The sequence below is a fragment of the Vanacampus margaritifer genome, chromosome 2 (genome assembly GCF_051991255.1).
Source record: "Vanacampus margaritifer isolate UIUO_Vmar chromosome 2, RoL_Vmar_1.0, whole genome shotgun sequence".
NCBI lineage: Eukaryota > Metazoa > Chordata > Actinopteri > Syngnathiformes > Syngnathidae > Vanacampus > Vanacampus margaritifer.
Window position 1 is genome coordinate 3476784 of NC_135433.1, and position 26242 is coordinate 3503025.

At 37.8% G+C, this 26242-nt stretch overlaps 2 protein-coding genes across 3 annotated transcripts in view; one reads left to right on the forward strand and one right to left on the reverse strand.

Moving 5' to 3' along the window:
• The window catches only part of ak5 (adenylate kinase 5), a 45615-nt gene extending 43463 nt beyond the window's left edge, over window positions 1–2152 (reverse strand). Inside the window, exons 1-3 of one of the 2 annotated variants that reach the window (XM_077557606.1) lie at window positions 2085–2152; window positions 1900–1938; window positions 14–68 (exon numbers count right to left, since the gene is read on the reverse strand). The gene's annotated coding sequence lies outside the window, so the exon portion shown is untranslated. The remainder of the gene's footprint in view (window positions 1–13; window positions 69–1899; window positions 1939–2084) is intronic. The other variant, XM_077557607.1, reaches the window with a different exon arrangement.
• Window positions 2153–2404: 252 nt separating this feature from the next.
• The window catches only part of pigk (phosphatidylinositol glycan anchor biosynthesis, class K), a 48373-nt gene continuing 24535 nt past the window's right edge, over window positions 2405–26242 (forward strand). The window contains exons 1-9 of the mRNA XM_077555580.1: window positions 2405–2541; window positions 2731–2784; window positions 2892–2983; window positions 4694–4829; window positions 4935–5046; window positions 5300–5396; window positions 8226–8343; window positions 9380–9490; window positions 10094–10266. Of these exons, the coding sequence (XP_077411706.1) occupies window positions 2476–2541; window positions 2731–2784; window positions 2892–2983; window positions 4694–4829; window positions 4935–5046; window positions 5300–5396; window positions 8226–8343; window positions 9380–9490; window positions 10094–10266 (959 nt within the window). The 5' untranslated portion in view covers window positions 2405–2475. The remainder of the gene's footprint in view (window positions 2542–2730; window positions 2785–2891; window positions 2984–4693; window positions 4830–4934; window positions 5047–5299; window positions 5397–8225; window positions 8344–9379; window positions 9491–10093; window positions 10267–26242) is intronic.

The window sequence follows — 26242 nt, forward strand, 5'->3', positions numbered from 1 at the left end:
ATTTTCATTCAACCTTTCAACCGTCCTTCCCCTCTTCATTCTTCAATGTTTCAAGGATTAGGGTCTCCCTGAAAAAAAAAAAAAAAGGTTTTAAGACAAAAAGTCTACAATATTACGTAAATACTGTAAGAAAGTTATTTCACCAGAAGAAATGTAGTATTACATCATAAAATCGGAATTTAATTAGAATATTATCAAGCTTAAGCACATAAAATAGGAATGAGGATTGAGCCATTGGGAAAATGTGAATAATTTAAGTTGGATTTAGGCCCCCCCAAAAAATCCCCAAAGAAGACAAAAAGTCATAGCATGAAAAAACAAAACAAAAACAATTTCACTATAAAAAAAAAGTATATGTAGTTTTCCTGCAATAAAAATGAGACTTTCTAAGTATACTATGACAAATTATTCACTAGTATAGAGTATTTGGCCACATGGAATTTTTTTTTTTTCCAAGACAAATATCTTAATGTTATGAGCAAAATGTCATGTTCATGAGAATAAAATCAGTATTCAAAATGTATAAGTAAAAAGAACATCATTTCACATGAATAAAGTTGGCAATTCTTAACGTTGGGAACTCGGGATTTTACAAGATTCTGATTTTGAAGTTAAACATATACAGTACATAGTTAAAACGCGTAAAATTTGAAAAATACTAACATATAAGAATGATGCTAAGAATAAGCAGTTCAGATAATGGATGGATGGTTGTTGTAATGTTATGTGAATGGCCTATTTTTATGTGGGAAGTCATAAAATAATAAAGTTATTTATTTATTTATTTTACATAAAGAAACATAATTTTTCAAAAATAAAGCCTTAAATTCTACCATAACAAGGTTGTGCGTTTACCAGAAAAACGATGGTAGTTTTTAAGGAATAAGGAATAAAATCATGTTTTTGCATTTTATGAAAAGCATGTCAATCATTTTACAAGCTCACTTATTTGTGTTTGTGCTGACTCATCCCTTCCTTTTCTTTTATATCTAAAGCAACTACTTCATTAAAACATTTCTTATTCAGATACAGCACTGTGAACTTTCCCTTAAACATCTAAAAACGCTGTGAAATGTTTTAGTAGGTGTTGTTGCATAATGTTGCCGCGCAGCCAAGTACGTAATCGTTTACGTGTTTGGTTCGAGGCCATCATTTGACTTGAGCCACAGTGATTTAGCGTGTGTTATGATGGCTGGAAAAAGACAAGAGATCTGTTGCCCACTTCTCACAAAATCACTTTTTTTTTGCAGGGGTGAGACATTTTGATTTCCTGGAACATGTTTTGACCTTAGCCTCTCTGACCTGGAGCCTATCCCATCTGAGTCAGTGTAACATCCTGGGCTGATCACCAGTTAATCGCAGGTCACAGAGAAAATCCAGCATTAAGACTCAGATTCACATTTATGGATTATTTAGAGTATTTAATGACCCTAACATGCATGTTTTTGGAATGTGGGAGGAAGCCAGAGTACCTGGAGAGTATGCAAACACCACACAGGAAGGCCGGAGCCCAGATTCAAACACAGAACTTCAGAACTTTGAGGCAGAAGTGCTCACCACTTGGATAACTGTCACTGTGCTGTATTTATTTGTGGTTAACTATGTCACAAAAAGCTAACAAAAAGGATGTGTGAACATTGTACTATAGGAGTACAAATTGAGTGACTGTGGCAGTCACTTAAGGGTTGTGTAGCTAAGTATAAATAAAATTTGACATCGAGTTATACACATTTAAATAACTTGGCACATTTATTGTTTTGCCCATTTTAAAACCAAAAGCTAGCTAACACTGGCTCAGGCTTTTATGCTATCAAAACAACGTGTTTCTGTAGCTTTACTATGCTGTGGACTAACATGTTAAATTAGCTAATGAAAACAGTTGATAAAACACACTTTTACCTGCATATATTTATTCTTGAACGCCAGAATCTCGTTTTTCTTGAGGAGAAAAAAAAGTCGTGTTACCATCCGCTAATGTAAAAAAAAGAAAATCGTACTATATATATATATATATATATATATATATATATATATATATATATGCTATAAGTGTATACAATTTACAAATTAAAATGTCAACTTACTTACAGTAAGCATTTTAGGAATAATAATGTGTATATACATCAGTATTTTTTTGTTACTCCTTGTCGACTAATACAACTTAATGTTATTATTTTATGTTGTTTAATATTGTCTGCTAGTTGTTCGTTTATGTCATCTCAAAGAATTCATTAATTCATTCATTCGTTCAAAGAAATAAATCTATAAAGCCGTAATTTGTACATTATGTGACACGGCAGCCAAGTCTTCATAAATAACAAAAAAAAAAAAGAGACATAAATATTTGCTTTACATTACATAAATGGCGTGACAGTTAGTCTTACTTTGACACGTATCAACCGGAAGTACTCGTTTGACCGAGCCGGCGTGTTTATCGCTTTGACTTCCTGGTTTTGGCAGCTCTACTACCACATCATGAAAATTCTAACTCTAGCAGTCTTATTGACAATCTTATTCTCGGCGGACAGCATTAATGTCGAGGTAAGCGTTAACACTCGATGCTAAACCCGGATTGTTTCAAACTTTTATTCATTTGTGCGACGCATTTGACCGGTTTGCCTCCTGTGCCGTCATGTTTTGATTGTGTTCCTGTTAGCTTGCCGTGCTTGTCATCTTCCGGTCATTTATTTTAGCTGAAACTAAAGCTTTTCTTTCGCTTTTTCAAACAAGAACTCCACGAAGCAGTTCTTCAGCCGCGGCCACACCAACAACTGGGCGGTTCTGGTCAGTGCACAGTGTCAAAGAGTCCCTTTGAACCTTTTGTCGACAATAGAAAAATGCTAATGTGCACTCTTTGTATTCACATTTCAAAATATGCGTGCTTTTAACAGGTGTGCACGTCCAGATACTGGTTCAACTACCGGCATGTGGCCAACACACTGTCCGTGTACAGGAGCGTGAAGCGTCTTGGCATCCCTGATAGGTGAGGACAATACTGTTGAATAGAACATTTCAGGTTTCAAGATTTGTCGTCAGACCTGAACTGAAATGATGGTGAATGAAAACGTATTGTTTGGGTTTGTAGGGTCAGCTATAGCCCAAAAGGCTTAGTGTTTCGATTTCCTTCATTGTTTTTCTTTAGATTGAGACTTTTCTTTAGTCTTTCATAGGAATGTTACGATCCACTTTTTTCATTACCGATTATATACCGATACTTTGGGGTCAGTATCTGCCAATACTGATACGATCCATACTAAATTGTCTTTGCACTAGTCCCCCCCCCCCCCAAATAATATTCAATATATTTCCACAAAAAAAAACTCTAATGCTTTTAGATGTTCTTTAATGTTTTGCAATATTTTTTGAACATTTATTAGAGTATGATTTCCATTCAATATATTCAATACATGTATTGAATGTATATTGAATGAATGTAATCATTACTTAAGTGACGGTACACTTTTGTTTTTTTACATTCAAGCAGTGTTAATGGTTTCAACCGTGCATAATGTGGCCAAGGCTCGCCTGATTCTTCTGTTAACAAAATGAGTTTGATGTGGCCAAGGCTCCTGCGCCACTTGCTTCTGCCTACACAGTGTCTGTCATGTCTGCACGTAAAGAAATATTCATAGGCTACATGCTCTTCATAGTTTAACTCATTCACTGCCATTGATGGCTATAGACGTCAAAAATTCATTTGAACTATTTCTATTAGTTTAACATTTTTTTTCACTTTTGTTAACAAGAGTGTGAAAACCTAGAATTTTTTTATTGTACATTTAGAACAGATATAAAAGTTGTGATTAATCGTGAGTTAACTAGTGACGTCATGCGATTAATTACAATTACAAATTTTAGTCGCCTGTCGCCCCTAATTTTTACTAATCTTTTTTTTATTTTCATGAATTAATGGCAGTGAATGAGTTAAGAAAATAGATGATCACCAAATGCCACCTTTATGTACAAAATGCCATTACAACAGGCATAAATAATTACGTTATTCGTTGTCTCGCCCGCCTCTGCAAACTCTATTGCCGCTTCCCACACGGCCGTCCTTCCATGGAGCCTGCCGGCTCGCCACTCGCGGCAGCAGCGAGGCAGGCCCCGATCGGGCAGTGGACCTTCGCGAGAGAAAGAGCGGAGGTCGGCGGCGAGGCAGCGAGCCGGTGGCAAGGAGACGGCGTCTCGCTCTAGCTGGCGACGCGGGGCCCGCCTTCCTGCCAAATGGCTTCCGATGTTCCCCCGGTGCAATTTTGACAGACATTGATTGTGCCAAATTGGCATCGGGAAATATTTACTTCACCAGTCCCCGTCTCACCTCGTCATTGGCGACATGGACGTGCGCGCGCCCAGGAGATAAGCGTCTGTGGATCGGGACCATTTTGACAGATACCGGATAAATTCCCCCCCCCCCCCCCCAATATCTGGGCCGATACCCGATCCACATATCGGATCGGAGCATCCCTAGTCTTTGAGAGGTGTTTTCTCACAGGTGTGAAAACATTTGATTGGTTGGCTTTGATAATTTTGGCAAAGCATAATGACTCACTTGCTAGCAGATGATATATTACGCTATCCATTTCACTGACAAAAGACTACTGTATCAGAAATGTCAAGCAATTAGCCAGTCCCGCAATACAATTACAATAGAAACTGTTTTGTAGTGTATGTGACCTTTTGCCTGATCTACCAGTCACATCGTGCTGATGCTGTCAGACGACATGGCTTGCAACCCCAGGAACCCGAAGCCAGCCACCGTGTTCAGCCACAAGAACATGGAGCTGAACGTTTATGGCGACGATGTGGAGGTGGACTACCGAGGATACGGGGTGCGTTAGGCAGGATCCAAGTTCAAGCCACCTTTCCACCTAAAGTTGCCTTTACTTGGTATTCACATGGTGAGCCCAAGTAATGTTGCTGTGTCTACGTTGTAGGTGACTGTGGAGAATTTTTTGCGAGTTCTGACCGGGAGGCTTCCGCCTAGCATGCCGCGATCCAAGCGTCTCTTGTCTGATGACCGAAGCAACGTCCTCATTTACCTGACAGGTCATTGTACAATAATTTTAAATGTCTAACTGACACAACTTTTATGAACTGTATGGGCGATGTTTTAGCGACCATTGCAACATTCTTAACTGTCAGGCAAGTGTAAAAAGTTCAATGCAGTAATAGGAAAGTCTTTGCTGTCTGATTCTTAGTTTATTTTAAATGTTGTGTCTTTCTTATTTATCTCTTTTAATAGTTACAAGATTTAATAGATTGCTTTAAAAAAATAAAAATGTATTTGTGTGTTGTAAAGGACATGGTGGTAACGGCTTCCTGAAGTTCCAAGACTCTGAGGAAATCAGCACCTTTGAGATGGCAGACGCCTTTGAACAGATGTGGCAAAAAAGAAGGTAAATGATGTCCTAACTTGTAAATAATGAAAGCAGTGGTGTCCAAACCATAGCCCGGGGGCCCTTTTTGGCCTGCTGTCCATTTTTAAGCGACCCGTGGGATATAATAAAAAATACATTTTCTACTAATGAATGTTTTATTTACTGTAGAGCTTTTCTAAATAGCAAAAATGCAAATGAGCTAAACTGGTAACAACATTTCTCTACATAACACTGTGGTGAATAAAGACAATATTATTATTATTATTTTTGACTAAAGCAATGTGAAATATTATAAGATGGGTATGACTTTGGTAAGTAGAACCAGATGTTTAGTGGCTTCACTTGAAAATGAGATGTTAACATGTAAAAGAAAAAAACGTTTATGCCATGATAGCTAAATGCTACAGGTTGAGCGTGGTATCCAGTTTTATTGGTACCTATTGACCAGTAAAATAGACGGACTTGCACGTGAATCTGCAGGATTTGAAAGACACACAGTTGAGCTGTAGGCATTTTGTATTTCGCAAATCGAACAGCTAATAAGTTGTGTATATGTGATCCTCGAATGTACCGACGGAGCATGACAGCCATTGTTCACCATTTCGGGGGTAATTCTCCATTTTTGTTGAGTGTTCCAATATGACGCATTATTCAACAATCGCTTGCGAACAAGTACACTATCTTAATTTATTCATTGCACACTGCTGAAAAGCTTGACTAAAAGAAAATATAACTTTTAACTGGTTTGGTACAGGTTCTATTTTGGGCACACGTTTTCTGAGAAGCACCCAAATACTACTAGTCAAAAAGAGTTATTGGCCCATCCTTACTTACTACCTACTACTTCTATTTACGAGACTGCAGAAGGTGAGTGGTATCTATTTGGTGCAAAATTAAACAAAACTGCAAAAAAAACAACTTAAGACACTCTGGGCTGAGCAAATGAGTTGCATAGTTAGTTAGTTTCCTGCAACATGAACACATCATAATGGAGGGAGGGACCTCATGTCTGAGGCTACTTGACAGGCTTGTTTTGAAAGATGCCGTCAGCACATAACGTAAGTTGGAATAAAATTATGGGTGTCAAAATTAGTGCATTAATTTTGAGATAATTTAAAGTTTCACTGAAGCAATCCCCTTCACTCCCGGCTGTTTTACTATATTTTGACTGATTTTGCAAGGTTCACACAATATTGTGTTTTATTGCTATAAAAAAACTAACCCACCAAAAGAAAGATTAAAGTCTCTTCTTTCATAGAAAAAAAGTATATTTCTATCTGTTTCCGTTTTGCAGCAACTAGCATTAGAATATAGCTAAGTTTTACCATTGTTCACATATCTATTTCAAATTGTGGGGAAAACAGCTTTGTTTCAATTTGGGCCTGGTTGATCTCGTTTGCTCTGCTGCCACCTCTAGGCCATTTCTTCAACCGTTCTGAGATTCTGCATCAAAGCCTTCTGTATGTATGCCCTAGCAACAACAAAAAAACACATAAAAAATGTATAAATACATCTTTGGGACACTTAATACATTTAAAATAGAACGTATTTATACATTTTGGGGAGCGAATTAGTTAAACGCCACCAATTTTTTTTAACGCACGATTAATGATCGCCCCTTACTTGGAAAGCCTGTACTGGCAGAATTCCAGTCGCAATGCAGCAGACACGTCCACGTCAAAATTTAGCAAATATGAATATATTTGTGGAGATTGGGGTTAGGGTTAACCCTAACCCTAATTTGAAACCCTAGTTTGAAACCCTAACCCTAATTTGAAACCCTAGTTTGAAACCCTAACCCTAATGTAAAACCCTAGTTTGAAACCCTAACCCTCATTTGAAACCCTAACCCTAATTTGAAACCCTAGTTTGAAACCCTAACCCTAATTTGAAACCCTAGTTTGAAACCCTAACCCTAATTTGAAACCCTAGTTTGAAACCCTAACCCTAATTTGAAACCCTAGTTTGAAACCCTAACCCTAGGTTTTCACATTAGGGTTAGGGTTTCATACTAGGGTTTCACATTAGTGTTAGGGTTTCAAACTAGGGTTTCATACTAGGGTTTCAAATTAGGGTTAGGGTTTCATACTAGGGTTTCACATTAGTGTTAGGGTTTCAAACTAGGGTTTCACATTAGGGTTAGGGTTTCAAACTAGGGTTTCACATTAGGGTTAGGGTTTCAAACTAGGGTTTCATACTAGGGTTTCAAATTAGGGTTAGGGTTTCATACTAGGGTTTCACATTAGTGTTAGGGTTTCAAACTAGGGTTTCGCATTAGGGTTAGGGTTTCAAACTAGGGTTTCACATTAGGGTTAGGGTTTCAAACTAGGGTTTGACATTAGGGTTAGGGTTTCAAACTAGGGTTTCAAATTAGGGTTAGGGTTTCAAACTAGGGTTTATTAAAGTCATGTGATTAATTAGGATTAAAATATTTAATCGCCTGACCCCCCTAAATAAAATGCCACTTGTTTATAGGGCTGTTTGTGCTCTTTGGTGCTACTGTTTTTGTTAGCAACAGTGTAATAAAATGCCACTTGTTTACAGGGATGTTTGTGCACTTTGGTGCTACTCTTTTTGTTAGCAGTCAACTTTCAACAATAACATCGTCAATGAACTTAAAATCATTACTCATCGGTACTCACATCTACTGTACTGTTAGCGGTGCGGTCACTATTTGAGCAAATATCTTATTTGAAGGGAGAGAAGAGAGGGTGGTGAAAAGGGAGCAATACTTTTCTTAGTTACCATAGCAACAGCTAGATGAAAGCTGGTTCTAAGGTTGTGTGCTTGAAATGTTCTCTGCCGCTAAAGGACTACTCTTATGACTCGCTATATGTGTGTTTGTAGGTACAACGAGCTGCTTTTCATCATTGACACCTGTCAGGGAGCCTCCATGTACGAGAAGTTCTACTCTCCAAACATCATCGCTCTGTCGAGCAGTCAAACCGGCGAGGACTCTTTGTCGGTGGGTTGCCTGCTTGCATGAATAAAAGCACATTAAATATTCTAGGGGTGTCCAAATTAGTGCGTTAATTTTGAGTTAAAGTTCCTTTAACGCCACTCTTTTTTTTTTAACACCCGATTAATGATCACCCCTTACTTGGAAAGCCTGTACTGGGGGAATTCCAGTTGTAACGCAGCAGACATGTCCACAGCAAAATTTAGCAGTAATAAATGTAATAAGAATGCATATATTTGTTCAGACTGAGGTTAAGTTGTATTTTACAATTTTAAAAATGTGCAGAATTTCGCAAGTTACATCATGTTAAAGATAAGATAGCTCTTAATATTAAAAGAACAATGCACTGAGCTGTCACCGTCTTACAAATGCAATTATGCCATCTAGTGGCAGAAAAATGATCAACACAAATCAATATCACACTTGTTTTTTTTTTTACCATACAGTACATCTTTTAAATTTTAACTCAAATTTATGAATTATTGTGAAATTACTGTATTAGTGACTAAAAGATGCAGCCATATTTCTATTAGTTCAACATTTTTTTCAAAGAGTATGAAAACATTTTGTTCATTTTTATTATACATTTAGAACAGATATAACATTTACGATTAATCGTAAATTAAATTAAATTAAATTAATCGACAACTATTGTAATAATTGAGTTTTTAATTTGAAATTGTCCAAATCCTCTGATTTTAGCATATCAAGAGTAATTGTTCACTGATTATTATTATTTTAGTACAACATCTATCCCCCTTTTTATTAATCACTATACGAATCCGAAGTACAAAATAAACACCAATATCACTGCTTAATAAACAGTAATCAGGGGAATAAATGCTTTTGTAATACATTTTTAATGCAAAATTAAAATGAATCTGATTACTCCATTAATCGATTGATTAATCGATTCTACATGTGATTAATTACGATTACAAATTGTAATCGCCTGACACTCCTAATAAATTCACATTATTATCAACTGTTTTATTTTGAAAGTACAAAGATTGACCTTGTGTGAATTTATCCTATATTGCAGCATCAACCCGATTTAGCCATCGGAGTCCATCTGATGGATCGTTACACTTTCTACATGCTGGAGTTCCTTGAAGACATCCACCCCACCAGCAAAACTACTATGAAAGATCTGGTGAGCTCATTTCCTTTCTTCTTCTTTACAGTCTCTCAGTATTTGTGAAATTCTTCATTTGTCTCAATGACGGTATCATACTGCCCACTGGTGGCCAAGTTATGCATACCAGGAGGAGGAATTTTTGACAACTACAAGGACCACCTTCCACTTTTACCTCATTAAAATCATTGACGGTCCTGAAATAGCCACATGAAAGTCACGCACACAGATTGGCTGGCTGGAAACGAAACAGAATATATAATGGAACGTTCAAGGGCGTTGACTTTTGACATGATGGTTCTAATGCTGGCTTCGATCTGACTCGTGGTTCTAACTCAACAGCACCCGCGTTTCACCCTCCACCTCCCAAAATCCTGCAAAAATCCAATGGCCCGAGGAAATAGTTTCCAACCTCCATTTGTCATTACTTTTCCCCATTACTTTTGTTCCGGTGCTCTTTTGGGATCAATGTGACCAATTTGTCAGATGTGCCGCAATGCATTCTGGATTGTAAGTCTTCTGCCATTTCTCTGTTTGGCTGACAGGCAAATAAACAGCATGTCAGAGTAGTGAATAACTTGTGATGGACAGCTTGTCTAACTTCCTTTGTGTCGCCCGCAGTTCAAAGTTTGCCCCAAGAGCCAGTGCGTGTCCACTCCGGGCCACCGTACCGACCTGTTCCTGCGCGACCCGGGAAGCGTCCTCATCACCGATTTCTTTGGTAACGTTCGCAAGGTGGAGATCACCACGGAAACCATCGACTTGACCGAGCCCATAACATTGATGGAAGACAAGTAAGACAAACACACTTTTGAGTTCTTATGACAAATAAATGTCTCCATAAAATTGATACCTCGCTTTTCACATCAGGAAAAATACCACAGTGTAATCATCTCAGCACATAACATTATTTCATTTAACATGGTACAATGGATGGTACACATTTCTTAATGTACCAAATATTGTATATTTTCTCTAAAAATAAAATAGATTATGTTCAATGAAAGCAACCCCGCTGTTTTTCAGTGAATCTAAAAGGTCTTTTTAGAGCTATAATTTTAATACTGCGATATTTCAGCTCACTATTATCATGCCGGCAGAATGTAAAATCGGCCCAGGCCTATCCACATTGAGTTGATAGATTGTCAGTTTGCACATCTGCTCATCCACACATCCCCAACTGTTTAGATTCATTTAAAATGGATTAAGTACCCGAAAATCAATATACACTTCAAAAAACTGATATCATGATTCAGTTTTAAATGTCCCTGCACGGTCTTGCGACGCCGCAGTAGTTATTTTATTTTTAATGAAAAAAGGTGCAAACTGGATTTAAAGTTTAATGAGAGGCTGTTATCGTTGGCTTTTAATGAAAGGGCAGCGAGCCAACTTGGATTCGATTCCTCTCATTAGCGCTTCCTCACTGCTTGTTTTGTCTGTGGCACAATGCACAGCATGCGATGCAAGTGAGAATCAGGGGTGTACTCGGGTTACGCTTACATTTACGTATCCGTCTACATCAGGGGTGGGCAAACTCCTGCAGATTTGGGATGTTTCCCTTCTACTACACAGCTGATAGATGATCAGCTCATCAGCAGGTGCCAAATTCAGAAAGTACAAATCCTGCCACAGTTTGGCTTTAGCCTCAGGTGCTAGTCAGGTGCTAGTTAGCTAGCACCCATGGTGCCTGTTTACTTGCTAGGGAGCAAGCTAGCTAGTGTTAACATTTTACTATTTCATTTTATATTTGACCTCTTTTGAATTGAGTTATAGTTGTGAAGATGTAGATATAACTGTTAACTCAATATAGCTTGATGAGCAATGCTTTTGTCCTCTTTGTTATCTGTTCTCTTTTCCCATAAATGAGAAAGTTAATTTTTTTTTTTATTTATCTAAGAAGTCTAGTTTCTGTTCGTCAGAAAACTGTTTTTTGAAAGTTCAAGGACGAGCTAGTATACTGGAAGAAAGTAATCTGATTTTGTACTTGGGAGGAGGGGAGAGGCGTTTTCTAATAAAAGCCCCGTGTCTGAGAGAGACGACACACATTTGGACAGAAACATGGCTTGGTGAAATTCCTTTGTGTCATCAGAAGCTTCTGATTAAAAAACCTTGCAAGGACCCTCTTGATTTATTCGAACACGCAAAATATTACAAAAACAGGTAATCTAACACTAGCTAGCTAGCACCCATGGTGCCTGTTTACCTGCTAGGGAGCAAGCTAGCTAGCTAGCTAGCTAGCTAGCACCCATAGCGCTCGTTTACCTGCTAGGGAGCTAGCTAACCAGCTAGCACTAGGGGCTAAGGTCAAACAATGGCAGGGTTTTTACTTTCTGGACCTGGATTTGCCACCTCTGAAGCTCTGCATAAGCCTGATACTGATCCTGTTGATTGGAATCAGCTTGTGTTGGAAGAAGGGAAACCTCTTAAACCTGCAGGACTCCCGGCCTGGACGACTGAGTTATCCCACCCCTGGTCTACATAATCCGTCTGATTTCATAAAGGATTATAGAAATGGGAGAATATTTACTGTTGAGAGGCTGAAATTGTCAGAGGATTTGAACACATTTAAGTTGACCAGAAAACCTGAACAATTGCTTCATTATTCATTTGATAATTGATTACTTGTTGATTAATCAATGAATTGCTGCACATTTATTAATTACGTTCATATTGATGTTAAATGGGGTTGTATAATATCAAAACTAGGACATGAAGAGGTGCTTGCGCCAGATTTAGCAGAAAGATCATTTCCATCTGTAATCCATTTATTGATATGTTTCCCTGGCGTACTGAGGCAATTCTGTAAGTTCTTATCGTAATAATACTACTAAGCAATTTGCTTATCCCGATGGGGATTTTGTTTTTCATTCACTTCATTTACAGCTTAGCATTCAATTTCAGAGCCAGCATTGCGTTCATCTATTTACCTGTAAAAACAGTATCCATCAACGTGACAACAGTCTTCATCTCAAATCTACACCCTTCGTTGACATGGTGCGAAACAATGATCCGACTTGAGACATCGCAATCAGGCCTTCAGATCAAACTGATCATCTTGTGTTCGTAAAGCTCAACCGAAACGGTTCATTTGTTAAACAGACTTGAATGTGAATTGAAGCACTATTTATTTTAATTCTTTACACCCGATAGCGTTCCTTCAAATGGTTATGCTGCCAGATATTTTTCAGTGGTATTTATTTGGCCACTGGTTACTTGTTTAATTTTATTGTGTGGGCTATATAAATTACCTGCATTGTATTTCATTAATAAACTGAGAAAAAGCCCCCAAAATGCCATGAATTTCATGTAATTTTAATGAAAAATAACATCTTGGGTTAAAATTACTACTGTGTCGCAAAATTAAATTTTCCAGTTTCAAGAGTGTGCTCAAGAGTGTGTGTTTTTTTTTTTTTTTTAATCCTCTGAAAAAAATAACAATTTCATTGATTTGTACAAGTCACATTATTGGGGGGAAAAGTTTTGTAATGATTCATCTTGTTCTCTATTCTTTATATACAAAAACGTGACATTTGAACTGTGCTACGTAGCCTTTTTTTTATCCACTGTTCTTTACACACAGAGTTCTGGCTTCACTTTGTATGTAGCCCTCCATTGAATAATGAGCACAGAATGTTGCACAAAAATTGCAGGGTGTAATAACAAGAGCTGCCACTTGATGGTTGTAGAGCCTCTTCAACCTTCCTCTGACAGTTCTCTAAAGGGGGGATTTTTAACATCTTAGCCTATTTAGGAGTGACACAACTGCACGTGGAGAGGAAGAAAAAAAATCACCATGTGTGTTCTTCCTACTCCAACGCCACACAGCAATCAATCAATCTATTTATAGAGAACTTTTCATACCTAACAAAATGCTTCACATTATTATAATCACCCGCAAGGACGCAGACACACACATGCAAACATAAACAAGTAAAAGAGAGCAATGAATGACTAAAAGACCAAATGCTGATGATGTGAATCTAATCCTCCAAAGCAGATGTCTGCTGTAATGCCAAGAATGACCCGTGGGAGGCAGCATCCTCCCAGAAAATACAAAAAAAGAGCGCAGTAATTATTGAAGAAATAAAAGCAGCCAGGCGGGAATTACTCTGGTTACAAACGCTCCTCCCTGTCGTTTGTATTTGGAGTGGATGACTAGTGACTGAGACACATTATGGACAAATCTGTTGTTACCCCTTGTCAGAAAGAAAACCCCACAATGGTCACTGAAATCACTTGAAACTTACAAAAGTAAAAATGAATAAATAGCGTATTAAAAATTAAACAATCAAAAGAAGCCAGTAACTTTGAATTAGTTATTTAAGTTATTTAACAAAAATGAAACAGTCCTGGACAAAAAAATGATGGTACCAATAAACTTACTATTTTGTTGCTCAATCTTTGCAATCAAGCGATTTCTGTAACTGTCAATGAGACCTGTGCACCTGTCAAGAGCTATTATGTACCCCTCCTCGTGAGCAAACTGCTCCAGTTGTCTCAGGTTTGAATGGTGTGCTCTCCAGATGGCACGTTTCAGCTCCTTCCACAGATGTTCAACAGGATTTAGAACTGGGCTCATAGAAGGTCATTTCAGAATAGCCCAATGCTTTTCTCTTCGCCATTCTTGGTTGTAAAAAAAAAAAAAAAGCAGCAACAGAACCGAGCCTCCTCCATGTTTCACAGTAGGGAGTGTTCTTTTTCTTGGTAGATCAAAAAAAGTCCATAAAAAGTGAAATGCCGATCAAATCACTGGAAAGTCTATTTGGTGTGTGTATCTATTTGCATTAACTTATTCTCACACATTCTAACAAAAAAACAATGCAATAGGTGGTGTTTTTATGAAAAAAAAACAAACATACATTAATTTAAAAAAAATACATGTACATCACTTGAAGCATTCATTTTAATTTTTATTTTTATTTTTTTTAATTTTTACAGTACTGTATACTTAATCCCCTTACATGTGGGAAAAGAGAGCAACTGTCGCCGATACACTTTTCAGACAATATGTGACCTCACTAGTCTAGACATGACATTCTTATTAATATTACATTTGAGGTATATTAGTTATGAAACAAAATCCAGTCATTTTTGTCCATCTATGGGGCGGCCATTTTGCCATTTGCTGTCGACTGAAGATGACATCGCAGTTGGTCAGGGCTCAGACAACGACCAATCACAGCTCACTTGTTTTCTGAAGCTGAACTCTGATTGGTTGTTACCTGAGACCGCAGCAACTGTGATGCCGTCTTCAGTCGACTGCAAGTGGCAAAATGGCCGCCCCTGAGGCTGCATAGAACATATTGTCCCCCCCCCCCCCAAAAATTGAGTTGTCTTCCCCTTTACCAATGGGAGACAGTATACCACTGAACACAATGACAACACTCAAGTAGGAGCTTACGTAGGCCACAGCTCTCACTTAGACCCTCACGCAGACTTGCTGATGTCACACGCCATCTCACCAAGCCCCGCCCCTTAAAGACACATGCATGTACATGACATTTCAAGACGTATGTAGAGTATTTTCTTTACTCTTTGGTTGGAATTTTTCACCTAAAATGTGAGAGGTAGTTCATACAATGTTAAAACTTCACTCATCTACACAAATAATTGGACTCAGTAGAGGAGTGAAAGTTAGGAGTCATCATGTTTAGTGCTGCTAATTAGTAATTAAAAGCGTTTTCATTCCTATTTAAGGCTGTTTGGGTTCCCCAGGCGACACACAACTTCCCATATTACTTTATTATTGATTAGTAGCGAGAAGATCAATAATGCAGACCAGAAACCGAGTTGCCCCAATTCAGTCCTAGAGAGAGATCTTACGAATGATTCAGAAGCAAGTTTTATTCGCAGTTCAACCTAGCAGGCAGGCGTTTTATATTTTACATTCCTTTTTTTGTTGTTGTCTTTAAGCCTCTATTGATTGCCTGCTTGCTTTCGTTGTTTGGCAAAGCAAACAACCAGAAGTGCAATGTTAGATAAAAAAAAAAATATATATATATTTTCATTAAAATAAAATGATAAAGGTGAGATGGAGAGGGTGAATAAAACTGCTTTAAATCATGGTGAAATGCACACAAAAAAAATCAAGTTCATGTGTGAATATATGCACACAAACAGTTGCTCTGGTTGAAATGCTTACTAGTCGAGGCATCCAAATTCATTTCAACACTAAATTACTTCTGTTGTCTTTTACTTAAAATACCCAAACTATAGATGCTAATTAGTTTAGTCACTGTTTTTGATTGCGCCCCAGCACTCATCACAACGTGCACTGTTTTTTTAATTTAGGCTATGTGAGGTGTTCTGGTATTTTTCTGGATGTTCTGGATGTATCACTAATGAGTAACTAATCTGCATATTAAAGTAATAATGAAAGTCGAGTTGCAAGCGACGCACGCTCGCCTAATGATGCCACCATCCCTTGGGAAATCATTTTTTTTTATGTCGGGGGGGGGGGGGGGGCAGAAAAAGGACTTAAATAGGTCAATTCATTCGCTACAACTGCTGTACCAGAACCTAATTTCTTCTGTAAAATTTAAAAAATAAATAAATAAAGTGTTCCTTCACTGCTGGAGCGCCACTGGGGAAGCCAGATAACACAAATGGAAATGAGGAGCTCCATGTGTTTCCATAGAGATGGCGTACCTCTCCCCCGCACAGAGCACACACAACCTGTTTAGCATTAGTCCAGGCTAATTAAACGTTTTTTGACGTTGAATATTTGTATTTTAATGTGCTCACTCCCTGGAGGACGCACCACATTCCGGGAATAATAAAACCAGTGGTTGTGGTGTTGAGTAAGTCTAGGCCAATTAAATGCTATTTTATCTTTTGCACCTCAATTTACAAATCCCTGAGTTAACCCATTAAGGCCTAAAGTGCCTGGCAAAACATGCCTCTAAAACCTATGGGTGGCTTTTGAGTTAGCCCCAAAAACCTGAAGTTTTCCTGGAAATGCATCAATATTAAAAATAATTGATATCTCAGCTACTGAAGCAGATAGAAACATAATTCCAAAAACATTTTAGAGCTTACACTTGTGGCGTTCACACAAACCTTTATTATTATAAACCTTCAATATATATATATATATATATATATATATATTTTTTTTTTTTAACTCTTTCACTGCCACTGACATTTAAAGACGTCAAGTAAAAACCTACGGTTCACTGCCAATGACGTCAAAAGACGTCATCCAATGATTTTTTTAATTTTTTTTGAAACTGGTAGAGGAAACCCTTCCGCATGTCTGGTGAAAGTTTCCTGTCTGTCTGTGTTGCCTAATGACTATTTTTGGCCCCTAGAGGGCAGCGATGACTCTCTTTTGACAAGATCGGGTGGGCGTCAGTAGAGGCGGAGCTAGAGCGTCGAGCAGGAGATGAGAATGGAAGACAAAGGAAAAATGGAGGAGCGAGGAGCTCACGCCCGAGACGTTTTTTTCAAAGACCAAAAGCATCGCTGAAAGAGCACATTGTTGACGACGATGATCATCATCGATGATGAAGATGAGGGTGGTGACTCCGTGGTTGAGAAGCATTGACGCGGCAGTAGAAGACGTTAGATGGAGCTAGATGGAGGAGCGAACGGGCAATGGCGAGCGTTTGCAAGCAGCTCTACACTTACAAGACGAAAGGCATCGACCAACGCTAAAATAGTACATTGATGACGACGATGATCATCCTCGATGATGATGAAGGTGAATCCGAGCTTGACGGCGAAATTGGAACCGCTGACGCGGCGGCTATGACGGTGTCGTAACGCGGAACACAACCGAGCACGCACAGGCGGACGTTCGATCGGACGACGGAGAGTGCCACGAGTCCAATGCATATTCATCGGAGGAAGTGTGTACAGTCTGCTACTTGCTTTTTATTCCCCGGAAAAAAAGGCCGTCAAGAAAGTGTAACGTTTGCACGCAAAACGGACCAAAGTGAAATTAAACTGTTGTGCGAGTCCTGGCGTCTCCTTGCACGCAGGAGAGCGTTACAAAAGGAAAAACTGTATTTGAAACATCCACATAATTGTAAGTAGTACCACAGTTGCACACATTTGTAAATAGTTTGCGAAATTGTTTTGTCAAATTGTTACACTGTTGAATGGAAATAAACGTATTTTGCAATCAAAAAACACTTTTTCATTGTTGGTGTAAGCGTTTTACAGAAGTAAAGCACTATTTAGGTGTTTGTGGCATCATTCATGGACAAAAAGAAGTGTACAATTCACTAGAGTGCATGAAATAACATCGTTTCACAAAAAGCTCTTTTTCTCCGTTTTTTGTTTCAAAAGAGAGAATTTCGGTGAAAGTAACCATTTTCTATTGTTGATTACTGAAGAACGGAATAAGGTAGAAACAAACTTTTTTTTTTTTTCTGATGAAAGCTGAGAGTCCAATCTTTCATTTGGTAGTATGTGTGTTTCCATAGTCCAAACACAACATTTTCTGTGAACCTTGAAAGATCACTCAAAATGCTTAAATCGGCTGGCACTGGGGACAACCCGTTTCTGAAAACCTCTGGCAGTGAAAGAGTTAATCAACATACAAATGTCGCATCTGCAGGTGTATAACTCCAAATATATTTACAGTACTTTCAACAATGGAGCGCAGTTGGAATAACCTCGGGGGATCGGGGTAATTATTCGTGGTCCATTCCATTACAAAGCCGTCAAAATGTTCAACATCCTCATTGTCTACAAACCTATTTCTTAACAGTATGTTACTGTCGACTCATTAAAATGATTCGAATTCCTCCCACGCCGTCGTCAATCGCGTAATTTTTTTAGGCGAGTCAGTCGAGGCCATTTTATTGAGATGTGCAATTAAATGAGCTATCACACGCATCCTTGGAGTGGTGCACCATCATTTGGGAATGGAGAGTCAATCAATCAGTTAAATTGTATTTCAGGAAAAAACAAACCCTGTCAACTTGCTTCAGTTAAACAAACACTGCATCGTACACGATAGTACACCTATTATTGACATCATACCCCAAAATCCTGTTCAATCTAGTACTATGTATCAATACTGATTTCCTGAATCAATTCACAAGAGTTAAATTTGATTCGATTCCGATTGCCCCCCCACCCCCCTTTTGATTCAATTAAATCTAATATCGTTTAACATACATATATATTAATAGAACATGAATTATTCTTAAATATCAAGGACATGATTAAAAACTCCACAAACATTAAATTCCAAATAAAATTATACGGAGGCAGTAACTGCTGTAATGATTTAGTTTTTCTGTTCATGAAAGTAACAGTAAGTGTTAAACAAACATTGACATCAGCAAGGATACGCTGAAAATAATATATTCATAATTGTAATTCAATAATTACAAATATTCGAAATTGTCTTAATATGCAATAAATCGGGTCTTTTGTAAAGGTAGGAAATGACTTTAAATTTCTGTGAACAGTAAATTAAAAAAAAACTGCATGATACAAAAAACATATAGGCCTTTAAAATTAACATTTCGAATGAATTCATGGTGAAAATATAATAAAAATAAAGGATTTCTGGCTTTATGAATCAATATCGGGCTCTGAGAAGGAAAATGGATTTGATAGATTTGATAGATTTTGTATTTTTTTTTACCCAGCCCTTGTCTAATCACTAATTTATTTCACAGTTGTTAATTAAAATGGTACATTCTTAAAAAAGTTGGGTAAACAATTAAATTAAATAAAAAAACAAAAATCTATTTGGGTCAAAGATGGACCAACCCGCTACTTGAATCAATTCAGAAAGTTGTGTGTATGATGTAACGTATATTGTTATTTTATTTTGCACACCACTTGGAGTTTGCACTTTAGTTTGGGAATCCATGATTTCAACCAATGGAGGTTGCAGGAGGTTGGAGTAAATCCAGGCATGCTTACATGCTATGTAAGGTTTAATAATTGTAGTTCATCTCTCCTTGTAGAGTGCACCATATTTTGTGAATCTCTTATTTTAACCATTTGAATGTGAGGTGGGTCAATGAAACAGTATTTAATGTTCCATATTTTTATTTTATCTCAATCCCCCCGCCACAAGGATGCACCACAGTTTGTAATTACGTCATTTAAACCAGTGGGAGTGGAGGTGATTCAGACCAGCTCTAAGAAATATGTATGCAAGGTGTAGTATTTTGCACTCCACAGTCCGCGAATCTGCTGTCGAGCACAATCGAGTCGTGTCAACAGGCTGTTGTCAAAGATCGCACCGCATTAATCGACACATTTGGCCACTCATTTTCACTCCTCCTCTCTCATTGCTGCCCTCTCCAAGCGGCCATTTTGCCTCGCAGCAAGCTACTCTTCCATTAAGTGAATTGCACTTGATTGAGAGGACATTTTAATGGAGCGTTCAGTCCCCTCTTCATTATACGCGCGGCCTAACAATGTAATGACATTGTGCGCCATTAGTCATCTCCTGTTGACCAAAACATGGGTGAACGAGAGTTTTGCCGTAATGACCACCAAATTCGTTTTCCAAGTGATCGGCAGATTGATTTATTTGATTCATGACCCACTCAGCCAAAGTTTCTTAGTGGAGTTGATATTAAAGGGGAATTAGTTTGACCTGAAGATGGCAGCTGCAGACAGCAAGGCGGCCCCCGTTTGAAAGATATACGCAATAAAGTGGAAAGTGCTCTCAATTGAATTGCCTCATAGTCTAGTGGACCTGGGGCCATTTATTTATGTCCATCTTTTTTAGAATCATCCATATTTGCCATGTACACGAAAATGGACTTCTGCATTTGACCCGTCACAGCACAAACCCACTGTTAGTGGCTCAGACTGGACCAGAGGGCTAAATCAGCAGTAGGGGGAGAATTTCGGGGTGTTGGTGTCTTGCTCAAGGACACCGTGGCCGTGTGTCTGTGGGACGAATGTTAAGATGAATAGTTGGTCTTGAACCGGGCTTCCCACAGTGGCAGATGACGATCTTTAATCACTGCCACAGCATTATCTTGTCCGTCCGTTAGTGATGGGCAAATGAAGCTTTTGTGAAGCACTGAACCACTGGAGCCAATTGTTTTCAAAATAGGCTCATTACTCGAAGCTTCAGTTACAGTGACCTCTACTGGTAAACTGCAAGGCTGCAGTGAATTTAAAGCATCTTTGCTTTGAAAATTCTTTGATCGACTCACACTAGGACTGAATAGTTCTATTGACAAATAAAGACTGATGAATGTGTGTATTTTGTTATTGAGGAGAAAAGGCTGGTAAAATATGGCATAGGTTGGGTGTGCTTGTGTAACTGACAGGGGACCATGGGGGACACTCAAAGATTTTTATTGAGGTACATTATCTTTTCCACTGTTTTTGGTTTGAGCTGTTTTTTTTTTTTTTGCTCACCACTTCTCCACATTTAGAGAAAACTCGCTCGCACGGGACCGACGATGCTGGCGTGCATCATATTACATATACTGTTTCTACACATGCACCTGACTGATGTCAAATCAATTGAAGAAAGTAAAAAAAGGTAAAGCCTATTTACATAAGCTTTACAACCAAACATTGGTTGTTCACCTGCCACTCGGGTAACTCGGGTTCCTTTCCCGTCCAAGTCAAAACGTTTTTTATTTAATTTGCGCCTCGAAAAAAAAAAAATGCCCTTCGAAAAAATCAATCAATAAATAATTGTCCCCCGGGGATAATTAAAGTTTTTAACAGCCAGCACACCTACCTTATCAGGAGTGATCAGATTGAAGTGTTCCCACATTTCAGAACGACCTTCTCCTCCTGGCTGGCTCCATGAATGACCAAATGTAACAACGCAAGGCAATGACAATTCAACAGCACCAACAACACACCGACAACCCACGAATAGTACATTGTTTAGAGCGGTCATAAAGGGTTGACGCTCAAATTCAAAACTGTTTTCAACCTGTCACCTGTCAGAATCGAGAATCGCGTGATTGGACCGCGAACCAGGCATGTGATTCATTCGGGCAACGAATCAGTCGCTGCTTCGGACGTCATATGTCACGTGATTTTTTTTCCGCACCAAAAGCAGCTTTGAAGCAGTGGTTCTATGGAATTGTAGTTCAGGGTTTGAAGCTTATATCGAAGCTTCAGTGTCGCACTGCCATCACTACCGTCCGTCCTTCGTTCCTTCCACCCAATCTGGGCTTTCAATTTTGTCTTCTCACGATTATAAAAAACAATAATTGAAGAAAAGCCATTAATGTACCAAACAATGTGGTGTGTGCCTGTATTGTGAATGCAGTGTTACTTGCAGCAAGCGTGAGCCTTAGCCTGCTTCAAGATCTTCAATGACACTGGTTGAAGTTTACTGTAAAACAAATATAACATAGCAAAAATAATCACTCACATTGTAAATTTAAATACAAGGCATACAGTACTTCATTTTAGAAGCCTTGTCAGTACTAATGATAGAAGTCATGAAAATTTTACTGACGTCCTAATATAAAATTTGTATCTAGTTCTTAACGGATATTCACACAAAAATGCTATAGAAGCTGACGAGCAATACAAAAATACTCACATGTAGGGCTGAGTGAAAACAATTATTCACACGATTATTTTGACTGATATTGAAATCACATTTCATTTCTTAGTATTTATTCAACCACCAAAACAGTCGATAAATATACGTAAATACTGGCTGTACCTGCTTTGCACCTTGGCCTCCTAGGGGCAGTATAGTGCCATGCATGCATCGAGTACACGCTTGAGATAAGAGTAGAACAAGAAAGTTGAAATTGAGATTTATTAATATACTACACTGTAAAAAAAAAATAAGAGTAATATTTACTTTTAAAAAAATAGTAAAATTTTTTATAGTATATAAGTATTTTTTTTAAGGAGAGTTTTGAGAATATTTTACAAGTTTATTTAAAAAAAAAAAAGTTACTCAAGCGTTGAAGAACAAATTCATGACCGTCAGCTTGGGCCATGAGCCATGCTACATGCTGTTTGCCACTATACTACATAATTGCTGGTGTGTCCAAAATGAGACCAAAAACGGGTCTCTTGGAGGGACAAGGATTCCGCCTGACACCATCAATATACTAACACACAGCAGGAATGGCATGGCTCAGGTGGTAGAGTGGCTGTCTTCCAACCTAAAGGTTGTGGGTTTGTTCCTCAACCCTTGAGTAGCTTTGTTTTTCTTTTTTAACAAAATGTCCTCAACTCTTCTTGTAAAATTTACTTCGAATTAACATGTGATATTTTTATTTATTTTTTTACTACCGGTAGTTTTTTTTTCAAGTAAATATTGCTTTTTTTTCATTCTTTTTTTAAACAGTGTATTCACAGCTTAGAGCCTGAGAGTAGGGCTGGGCAATTAATCAAAAATTTAATGTGATTTTTGTTTTGGCCTCTCACAATCATGAAACAAAGGTAGGAGTCAAGGTATTTAAAAAGCCACTTGATGACGGCACCTGTGGTATGAGTAAAATTTGAGGCGTCCTATGTGTTAAATTGCAAAGCACCTAATTCATTAGGGCATGATGTCTGTTAGAGCTGTTTTTGAGGAAACCTTTTGAAATTTTTTTTTTTCGTTTTTAGTGAAAGAGAAGCTCATGAAAACCCAGAAGAGCACATTTTTGTCTGGGAGAACCTTGTATTTTTTTCCGTCATCTTTTAAGTTGAACCTCGCTGAGAGTATTTGCAGTTGAAAAGACCACAAATTGTCATGAAAACAGTAGAGTCTTGAAGCCCTCCAATATTGTAGACGGGCTCTTATATGTGGTTGAGTTGTGCTTGGCCTAATTAGTGCCGCATGCTGATGAGATGTAGCCATGATAGCTGTGACATTCTCTGACGCTTTTATTTCCCACTGGTTGAGCTCATAAATTGTCACTCTTTTTTTATCTACTTTGTCCATCTAAGAACCTCAAATTGAAGTTGTCAACCATTAGTATGCAATCACACTGCTTTTTCAAAACCTAATTGGTATTGTTGTAAAGAATTGATGGCAATTACATTTGAAGGACAACTGCAGCAAAACAACAAATGATAAAACCTGAGCGTTCCGAATAGTGCTTCCATTGTAACAGATTTAATGGATTCTTGCCAGCCCTTGATGCAGAATTACTGCTTTAGGGCTATTACGGAAGACAACAGTCTCTGCCTTTGCCTTTTGCACAGAACCCAGCGAAGGCAGCATATTGGAGTTTGAAACACTCGTCGTGCAGCGGCAATTGCTTTTAACACAACAGAGTCCTGGTGTCGTGCATTACCCTTGCACTAAGGTGATCTCCTGATTCTGTTATACACTACCTCCAAAGTCGGGAAATATTTAAATCGACTAACTTCCACCATTTGTTAACCTTTCAAAGAGAACCCAGAAAAGGCTGAGGTATTAAGCAAGCGTTCTCGGCTTTCACACATAGACACCGCACCACCATTTGCTATGATGTATAAAATAGTTTTGGGCCAATAGAAGGGAGTGTCCGTTGTCGAATATCATCACTATTCCATATTTCTGATATTGCCTTATACCAGGGGTCTGCAACGTGCAGCTCTGGAGCTACATGTGGTTCTTTAGTCCCTCTCCTGTGGCTCCCTGTGGAACTCTGGGGGGGGGGGGGAAGAGAAAATAAAGAACATTTTTTTCCTTTACATTTTTATTTTATTTTAACATATTTAATTTTTGGATAAATATTCTTTAAATGAATTGATGATTTTTATTTTTTTAAATGAATAATTAAATATTAGCCCAAATAAATAAAATAAATTTGTAAGTTGTCAGAAAAAGAGAGATCGAAGGTAGATTAAAATGTTAAAAAAAAAAAAAAAAAAAAAAAAAAAAACCCTAGTCATGTATAAAAAGTTACCATAAAATGCCCCAAAAAAGAAGAGGGGAAAAAAAGTTCAGAACATTTATTTTCAAAAAGGCAGAAAAGTAAACATTCTAAAAGTAACCATAAAATGTCCAAATACAAAAGAAGAAAGGCAAAAAATTACCATAAAACATCTCTGTAATTGCAAATAAGGTCAGAAAATGTATTTTTTTTTTAATGGGCACAAAAGAATCCTGAAAATTATCATATAATGTACACAAAAATATCAGAAAATTGATAGCAAAAAGGTAGAAACAAATGTAAAAAAAATAGCCATAAAATGTCTAAAAAAGGAAGGAGAGAAGCAAAACAGACCATAATATTTTCATAAAATTGCCAAGAATGTCATAAATTTGACACATAAGTCTAAAAATGTATGCAAAACTAAGTCTGAAAAATTGCACACAAAAAAAAATCCAAACAACTCAATTATTGGATGCTGCATATTTTCTGTCATGGTGCAGCACTAATTAGCTCTTGGGCCCCTCAGTACATTAAACTAACACTAACACACTGTTTCGTTCGCCATAATGTTCATTGCGGCTGCAGACAGATTTTTTTTCTTATTTATTTGGCCAAAAATGCCTCTTTTGACTTTTTACACAGTCACCGTCCTACCGCTGAAGCAGCACTTTCAATACAACGGCGCAAGAGAAATACGTGTAAACCTTCCCACTCCTCTCCGACATTGAGAAAAACCTTTCAACACCGGTGGCATCCTGCCTCTGATATTAGCTCTGAAGCAGAGAAATTGATGGGCTGATTTTGAACCTTCCATAGCTATCAGTATCTTTTGCACGGAACAGTGATAGGTTTTTAAAAACTGGTGACGTTTTGTCTGTCACGGCTCTCATACTCACTCAGGAGGAAAATAACTGCCAGGTCATGTCCCTTTTTTTTCTGTGCCATTTAACAGAACAACAACATGAAATATATTTGGAAAAATTACAGCTTTTACCGGCTGTGTGAATGGCACTATTTAATAGAACTAGAAAAAAAGTAACTCGAGGCCATGTGCCCATGGAAAGTCAAGGTCTTTGTTTTTACAATTTCTTGTAAACACAGAATCATTTAAAGAAACGTGTGTCTGCATCAAAATGCTGAATTGCTGTAACAGGTAATCACCAAAATAAGAGAATAAGAAGCTTATTTGATGAGAACATGGTTTTGCTGTCGGGCGGAATCCTCACATCTCCAAAATCACTACTTTTTAAGGAAATTAAAAAAAGGCCATCTCGCTTGATTTACAAAAAAAAAAAAAGCAAACCCGCATCATTCATGTTTATCGCACACACCTTTTATTTCCATCATACCGTTCCACACCAAAAAAAAAACATACTCTTCCCCAAACTCTTTTTCAAAGATCTTGGAGCCATGAAACTATAAATGAAACGATGAACTGACTAAACAGTTTTCAACCGAGCATTACAGTAAAAAAATTTCAACAGGCTTACGCAAATCTATCTCACCTATTTTTACTCATTATTGTATAAGAAACATTTAATCGACTCCTGAGATTGAGGACGACGGTAGAGTTTTAACCTTAAACATTTCTTGACGATAATATGTTACATGTGACCTCACTAGTTTAAACGTGACATTCTAATTAATATTACATTTGTGAAATATGAGTTATGACGCAAAATCCTGCCGTTTTTGTCCATCTCATCTCTGGTTAATATTCTGTTGGTGGAATATGAGTTAAGCAGTCAAATCCAGCAGTATACATCTTTTTTTTTTTTTTTTTTTTTTTTTTTTTTTTTTTTTCCTTTTCTTTTTTGGGAGATCTCAGTATTGATCATTTGAAATGTCATCATCATTGTTCTCCCTTTTTTTTTTTTTTTTTTGTATGTGTGTTTGTGCGTGTGTGTGTGCGTGTGTGTGTGCGTGCGTGCGTGCGTGCGAAAAAAAATAAAAATAAATAAGAATTCCCATACCGTTCACCTAAACCGAACACTTC